The sequence below is a fragment of the Gossypium raimondii genome, chromosome 12 (genome assembly GCF_025698545.1).
Source record: "Gossypium raimondii isolate GPD5lz chromosome 12, ASM2569854v1, whole genome shotgun sequence".
Classification (NCBI taxonomy): domain Eukaryota; kingdom Viridiplantae; phylum Streptophyta; class Magnoliopsida; order Malvales; family Malvaceae; genus Gossypium; species Gossypium raimondii.
This window is the reverse complement of record NC_068576.1, coordinates 47,755,723-47,764,079: the sequence shown is the minus strand read 5'-3', so window position 1 is coordinate 47,764,079 and position 8,357 is coordinate 47,755,723. Positions and strand designations below refer to the sequence as shown.

At 33.3% G+C, this 8,357-nt stretch overlaps 1 protein-coding gene across 1 annotated transcript; it reads left to right on the top strand.

The window, feature by feature from the left end:
- Positions 1 to 4,124: 4,124 nt before the first annotated feature.
- LOC105764607 (uncharacterized) lies at positions 4,125 to 5,543 on the top strand. Its single transcript, XM_012583250.2, has 2 exons — positions 4,125 to 4,900; positions 5,078 to 5,543. The coding sequence occupies exons 1-2, from the start codon at positions 4,184 to 4,186 to the stop codon at positions 5,231 to 5,233; spliced, it is 873 nt and encodes a 290-aa protein (XP_012438704.1). The 5' UTR covers positions 4,125 to 4,183; the 3' UTR covers positions 5,234 to 5,543.
- The last annotated feature ends 2,814 nt before the right edge of the window (positions 5,544 to 8,357 follow it).

Sequence of the window (8,357 nt, the reverse complement as noted above, 5' to 3'; positions counted from 1 at the left end):
CAAACCGGGTCATCAAATTTACCAATTTCATCTCATGATATGTGCATATATGTATGTAAGTAGCTAAGTATAAATAGTGAGTACATATCCTTTATGATTTATTAATTAATCGTTTCAGCAAACATTAATTCAAAATTCAGCAGGATATGAGAAAAAGGAAGTGAGGGCTGCGAACTGCTGGCTAATTGCTGGCTAACTACTGCTACCAAAAAGGCTTAAAAACAACAACACAACCAGCTTCACATGATGTAGTCTAATAGAGTTCCCAATACTACCCCAGAGACCACTTTGAAATTTATACAAGATTTCCCTTGCATAACATCATCAAATTAATGCCAAAGCCAGAGAGGATTCATGATTTGATATTATATACATAGAAAGCATAACCAATACATAAATAACTTGTAGGAACTAAAACAGGTAACACAAAGGTGACGATTAGGCTTAAAAAAGTAAAGAGAAAAGCATGCAGAGGGGTTATTTACAATTGGGAAGAACATTGAGATACATGTACTACAATTGGCAGATTAATTTAGGTCAGAATTAAAACTCACCCGATATTGGATGCTACGTGATGACCCGAAAAACGCTTCACTCTTTTTTCAATGGATTAAGCTATCAGGAATTTCCAATTTTGTGAATATATTGAAGAGAAAAAGAGAGAGTTTTGGTGTCTTGGCAGATAGGGTTGGGAGGAAATGGGGAAGGGAAATTAGACGCCGAGACGAGAAGAAACGATGACGACAGAATAATCAACGGAAGCAGTGGGAAATGGGAGGAGAAAATGATTAGGACGGAAGAGGAGAGGGTCGGGTAGGGAGGGAGGGTAAAACAGAGAGATGGGGAGGAGGCGGACGTATTGGGTATCTGATGATTTGGGAAGGATTGGAAAACACGGAATTTGGGGATTAGGGGCGTAAACGATTAGGCGCGTAATACAGAATACAGCGAACCAAACGCTGGAATAGGGGCGTAATGTAATACGCGGGTAATCGGGCCGTAATGGATTGGGTAATACGGCGAACCAAACAAGGCCAAAATGTTTGGTTGGAACTTGTGTCAAACTTGTCTTCTCTATAAATGGGTCTTATCCAAGATTAAAGTGGTTTAAAATCTTCAATGGTCTTTTTTATATTTTTTTTCTTTAAGAGGGTATTTTAAGCCATATCATTATCATGTAAAATATTTTAATCTCTATAAAATAAAATAAAATTATTTGATATAAAAAAAATTGGATCTGCAAAAAAAAAAAAAAACTGGAGAAACAACACTTTAATCAATTTTTTCCTTGTACTTCGTCATTCTATCTCTATAAACCCTAACCATTGTTTTTCCTTCATAACTTTTTCATTGTGATCTAAGTCAATATTGTAAGTTTAATGAAGTTTTAAAACTTAATATTTTTATTAAATCTCAAGTGCTAGAAAGTAATAATATTTTTTAATTTATTTCTTTTCATATGAGTACAGTATCACAATTTTTAGTCTTTATTTTTTAATACAATGCCTAAAATTATTTATAGTCCATCATCAACCCTTAAATAAGAAGATAATACACTTCAACACACATGAACTCCCGTCCTCCTACAATAACAACAATACCATAATTTTGTGAAATAGAAATGGAGGTGAGTTTTAGAGCAAAGCAAAGAAACGGTAATACAAGTTACGGTAGCCAAACTACAACATCAATGATGAAAGGAGAGGAAGAGTTCAATTTGATTTCTCTGTATGTGAAAATATATAATAATCATTTTCATAGTAACTTATTTGAACACTCCCATGCTTCTACTTCAGGTCAATTTTTCCCCTTACATTTCAGGCCTCTTTTCATGATTCTTTTTTGGATTCATAGTTTAGTTCAATGGCTTGGTATTTTGTTTGGTTGCTTATTCATGGATGAAATAATTTGCTAATTTTAATTTCTTCCAGTTGTTTGAATGCTATATTTAGGTTTGGGGAAATAGATATACCGAATACCAAATGCTCAATTTTAATTTTAATTCATAACCCTAATTATTATTTAACTTACAATAAATAATATGGAATTAAATAAACAAACTCAAGCATTAAAAGATTAACAAACTTACAATATGATTTCTTTGACGTGAGATTTCAGAAAAACAATTATGGGGAGAAGAATATTGTTAGTTTGTTAGAGATATAATGGTTATGTTAAATTTAAAGTTTTTGGTTAAAGTATCGTTCTTTACCAGTGTTTTCCTTATGAAATTTAAAATATTTTTTAAAAATTTTGACATGGCAATGGAGAAATTCATTTTTAATTATTTAATGACATTTCAACAATTTTTTTATATTATGGATACATAATTTTGATATTTTTTTTACATTGAACCCCGAACTCCAAACCCAAACTCGAACCCCAAATGGGCTCAAGGTTTGGGGTTCAAGATTCGAGCTCGAGGTTTGGTGTTTAAGATTTAGGGTTTAAAGTTTAAAGTTTAAGGTTTAGGGTTCGAGTTCAAGATTCAATGTTCGAGTTTAAGGTTCAGGGTTCAAGATAAAATAATTATCAAAATTATGTATCAATAACATGAAAAAATGCTAAAATTTCATTAAATAATAAAAAAGAACTATAAATAATATGATGAGACTAATTTTTTCATAGCAGTGATAAGACTTGAAACATTTCTTTAAAGGAAAAACTGTTTAAAATTTAATAAAATTTTAAACCACCCTGAGCAAATAGTTTACGGTAACATTATCTCAACTCAAATAAATTATCATTCTTAACCATGTTCTACACAATATATACCATTTTGTATAAATTAATTGTGTAACAAATTTAATTATTAATTAATTATTATTTGTAAATAATTAAATGAGTGAAACATAATAAAATGAAAATCATTTAACTGATTAAATTTGAAAGTAATAAATTAAGTGGATCAAATCATAAAAACTAACCAAACCGACCAAAATGGCATTTTGAGTTGGGCCCACTGCTTAGATTTTACTCTATATTTAATCAAAGCGTTTTCCACGGAGACTCGATCAGAAATATAGATAGATTACCAAGTGAGTCAATGGTCAACACAATCTGCCGCAATTTTAGAACATTAAGCCTCCCAACTTCTTCACACACTTGCGAGCACACACCCATGTCAAGACCTTTCTCTCCTCAATAGTTTATTTCTCCAAATAGTCCCTAAAACTTTTTAGGATACTCCTATTTTCATCCCGATTTTTTTAAGGTCAATCCATAATTTAAAAAATATTTGGTCACTTATTTTTATTGATATAATATTAATTTTATCTTTAAATAATTACATATTTTATCAATTTAGTTTTGATTGTAAAAATTTTAACAAATTCAATCCTTAAAGTTGATAAATTATGTAAATTTGGTTCTGATTCTAAATATTCAAAAAATATAAATGAAAATTCAAAAAATTTAAATTCTTAAAAATTTAAAATATATAAAAATAAAAAGTTATTAAAATTTATAAAAAAATTGTAAAAATATTCAAACAGTTAAAAGGTACTTAAGAGCCGTTAAAAGTCAATATGTTATTTTAAAAAACGTAATGTGAAGATAAAGGCGAAAATGAAAACTAACGAATCCATAGCCATGGATTTTATATTTTAATATTTTATATTTTAGGCGAAAATATGAACTAAATTTTCTTTTCTTAAATGTTTCGGTTCCACCCTCAAATTTAATTGGTTTTTCTTTATATTTTTTAAATTTTTAATGTATTTTAAATTTTAATATTTTATAAATTTAAAGTTTTAAAATTAGGATTATTTGATAGAATGTTCGAATGGTGTAAGTTAAATTTGTTATGTTTAAAATTAGAATCAAACTAATAAAATATATAAAATATTAATCGTTGAATTTATTATTATACCAATCAAAATTTTATTGTGTGAATAAATATATTTTAAACGGTTGAATGAATAAAATTTGAAATTACCCTGACAAGATAACGTAATTTACCATTTCTTAATGACTAATGAAGTCCACTCAAATTTGAGTGACTAGCTGAGGAATTTATCCAAAAATTATCAATCAATCAAAGTTTTTACAACAGTACCCACAGCAATGCACAATCCCCAACCGGCCCCTTAAAAAAAAACCACGCAACAGCCCCCACCCCCCCCGCCCCTTCCCTTCTCTTCTCCCTTCTCCCCAATTCCAACCACACCGGCAATTAGATAACATGGCTCACCGCCTCACTCACCGCCGCAGCGTACCAGTACCGGAACCCAACCCATCTTCCCATCCCTTAGATCCCACCCTACAAAAGTCGCCCAAACCTACCATAACCACTCATCCAACAACCCGAAGCTCAGATCCGTTAATGGCTTCCAAGAAGCCCTTTTTCATCACCAATCGCTTCTCCAGATTGAACCTCAATCACAAAACCCAAAAGCCTACCAACACCCAACACAGTAGAGACATCCATTTACAAGCCAAAGCTTTGACAGTTTCAGCTGATGCTGATTCCTCCATGTTTTCACTTATCAAAGCAAACCATCTGCTGGCCCATGAAAAGGCTAAAGAGTCATTAAAAGAATCGGTCAGGAAAGCGTCAAAGGATTTGGGTAGAAAGAAACAGCAACAACAACAACATCACCAAAGTTCAGTATTTGATAGCAAGAAATTAGCTTTGACGGTGAAGGAGAAACAGTTGAAGAAACGAGATGAAGGGCATGATAATGATGATATGAAGAAGGCTTCAGCTCCATTAGGCAGAAGGAGATCCTTAGGCGGTTCACAAGTAGAGTTGGGTGATATTCTTGCAAATTGTGGTGTCAAAATTGTTTCAGTTGATATGCCACCGTTTATGCAGATCCATGCGGTTGATTGTGCAAGAAAGACTCACGATAGCCTTGAAAAGTTCACTTCTAAAGCCCTTGCCCTCACTCTCAAGAAGGTAATGTTAATAATTTATATAAAAAAGTGGTTTAGTATATCCAATTACTCGCATAGAAAAGATTTACCCTTGGTACTACTTGTTTATGGCGTTTTTGTTGATTCTATGATCTATGATCTGGGAATTTGAATTTCAGTTTATGAGTGACATAATTGAACAACTTTTTTGGGTGTGCAGGAGTTTGATGGTGTCTATGGACCGGCATGGCATTGTATTGTGGGTACGAGTTTTGGGTCTTTTGTAACACATTCAGTTGGTGGGTTTCTCTATTTCTCAATGGATCAAAAGTTATATGTCCTCTTGTTCAAGACAAGTGTCCAAAGAGCTGATTGAAGTGTGGTGACAAACATAGAACAATTTGGAAGTTAAAAGGCATTTGTAGTATAGCAAAACTTTTGGAAGCTTAAAGCCAGTGTTTATCCATTTGTAGCTTGTACATTGTTTTTCAGAAGAACAAAAGAGTAGGATATTGAAGTCTTTGGCAAGTGGTCTAGCCTGTATGACATTCTTCTTCTAATGTATCGTTTTAGAAATACAGAATCCATTAGCAGCTCATATTCCAATCATCCAATGTACCGTCTTCGTTTTGTTTCTTATCTTACACTAATTTTTGTTCTATTTGTAAATTTCTTATTGTTTCTTATCTGAGATTGCTTGAAACTCTTGATTTATTACATTGCTAGACAATGGAAGATGGTTTGGTTTCAGCACCCTAGCACTAGTTCAAACGTGGCATGCTATGGTTGGTCCCCGCACTAATAGGAGTCTCAAACTACAGAGGACCCCCCATGTTCCTCCCTGCAAAGCTATCAAGTTCATCATTTCACATTTTTACCTCTGATTCTGAGCATACGGTCATTTCCTGTAATTCAGCATTTAATTTTTTGACAATGGTTGTCGCAGTATAGGGTCCATAAGCAATGGAGCCCTATGCGTGTGCTTATTAAACTCGCAAAAGGTCGGTGTCACTTCCACTTTAGTTTTGATGCAAAGCATTGGTCTTCCGAACATGGCGATAAATGGCAACCCAACCCTCTAGAAAATTCTCTTGCATGCCGCCTGGTCAAGCTCATACGACCAAATATTTAAATAACACGACGGATAAAAACATTGTCCGAGCGAGTTAAACCGTGTAGCGGATGAACCATTACTTAAAAAGAGTGTTGAAAGGACCGGTAATGAAGCGCTTTTGACAGGTTTGTTTCTCTCAAACAATTTAGTCAGGTTGGAGGAATGGGGCCTAGTGCTCTGCTCATTTCAATTGGGAAATAAAGGGATTCGGCTAATGGTGTCGGGGCTCTCAGCCACTTGAGATAGTCAAGAAACTTCCCAAAGCTTTGCAGGGCGTTTATACAATGGACTTTTTTTATCTTTTAAGGAAATTAATCCGTGTAAATCATATTAGACATATTAAACATTATGGAAGATTTATGTTTCCAATTATTGAAATCTATAATTATTTAGCACATTATCAGATATATTATTTTACTTTAATTGACGAAATATAAGGTTATCTAAAGTTATATTTTATTAAATTATCCTTGTTGTACAATCTTTTTCAATTAGTTTGACAAGGGGTAAAAATGTTATCTAATGAAGATTGCTCTCGGAGTCTTCTATTATCTAAGAAAAAGCTAGTATTGATCTCCTACATTCTAAAATATTGGTATTATTGAGAATTTAAAATTATTGACTCAAGGTAACCTTTGTAAATCAAATGTGAAAATGTTATGCCGGAATATAAATTACCTAAAGAATATAAGATGATTTGAACCAAAATCCCCCTAACTTTTCTTGACTATTGTTTTACCCTCTTGCCTGGGCATCTCTTATGCCTCTCATACATGAAACCTCATGCCACTATGAAGAGAGTATTGTTGTGACACCACCAAAAATAGTCTGTCTCATTAGACCCAATCTCATTAATATTTTCTACTTTCCAAGCTCACCAACCCCAAAGAAGGTCATGTTGGGACACATATAAACCATACCCTAGGTTTAAATTGGATTTTACCAAGGAAGCAATCATGCAATAAGAGACCAACTCTAGGCCTTCATTCATCAATGTATACAAAGTACCCCTTTTTCAAGATCAAGAAAGAGAAGATCAACTCCATAGCCTGCACGATGCTCACACACCATCTCAACTCAACTAAGAAAAACTATCATCTTTAGTGGCTCTCTGCATTACCTATGGTGTAAACCACTTTCTTTGTCTCCCTCGACACTTTGTATAACTTAATTGTTATAATAATAGGTGTAACTTAATTGTTATAATAATAGGTGTTGTCTATGGGAACTGAATGAGAAACTATTGTTAACTGGCTCAGAATGTCCTAGAAGTACAGTTTAACAAGGTCAGTTACGAGTAAGGTGACCAGTACTACAACCAATATGAGTATGGAGATAATCAACATGGTCAAGGAGACCACTACCAGTAAGGTTACAACCAAAAGGAATATTATCAGCAACAACCAGGAGCAGAATATCAAGATTATGCTAGTTACAACTAGTATGGCCTATTAGGTGGCCAAGAAGATCAATACCAGCAACCTCAACAAGAGCGACAACTTAGGTACCATCAAAATTACCCTAATCAACCAAATCATGCTGGAGGCAATCATCAACTGCGACACCATGGGGTTCAAGACCCTACAATACAACAGTTACATGAGGATAAGGTGAGCCTCAAACGCCTTCAAGTGTAAGTTGTTTTCTTTTACGCTATGTGAGCACGTTAAAAGTTTGTATCTAAAACTCCCTACAAGGTCTATAGGTAACTTCAATGAATTGGCTCGCCAGTTTGAAGGCTAGCACCCAACTAACATCATTATATCGAAAAACCCCACCTCCTCGTTCAGCACGAGATAAGAAGAACGAGAAAGTTTGCAGGAATATATTTTACAGTTTAACATCACCTCAAAGGGAATCAAAGGCCTAATAGATATTGGGCAATTCTGGCCTTCATAGCTGAGGTAACCTATGAACATATGAACTATATTAGTAGAGCACCAGTCAGGCCCAATATGAAAAGGCACATAGCTATGCAAAGACGAAAGAACTAATGCCATGTTTGCTTCGATGGAATTAGAATGCGGTTCCGGATCAATTCCGAGAAGGACACTCATTATGTTGTTTGGTTTAATTTTAGTTTCTAAATAGTTAATCTTTATTTCCGTCCTATTCGTCAAAAACACTGAATTGGAATTCAGCGCCTCACCCATGTATTCGTTGGAGACAAAGAATAGCTCAAAATTATTTTTCTTACCAACATACTCTTTAGAAGGTTTTATTATATATTAAATAATAGATAGTATACATTAAAATATTATAAAATAATAATTTTTTTATATATGTTATATGTTGAATTTTTTATTTTTAAATATTGAGTTTGAAATACTTTCTAATATTATATAGTTTTATTGTGAAATAATTATATAGTTTAATATATTATTTT

Bases quoted from the DNA above. Each gene is read 5' to 3' on its own strand.
- LOC105764607 (XM_012583250.2), top strand. From the start codon at position 4,184: ATGGCTCACCGCCTCACTCACCGCCGCAGCGTACCAGTACCGGAACCC. The intron at 4,901-5,077 runs GTAATGTTAATA...TTGGGTGTGCAG, and splicing joins TTGCCCTCACTCTCAAGAAG to GAGTTTGATGGTGTCTATGG.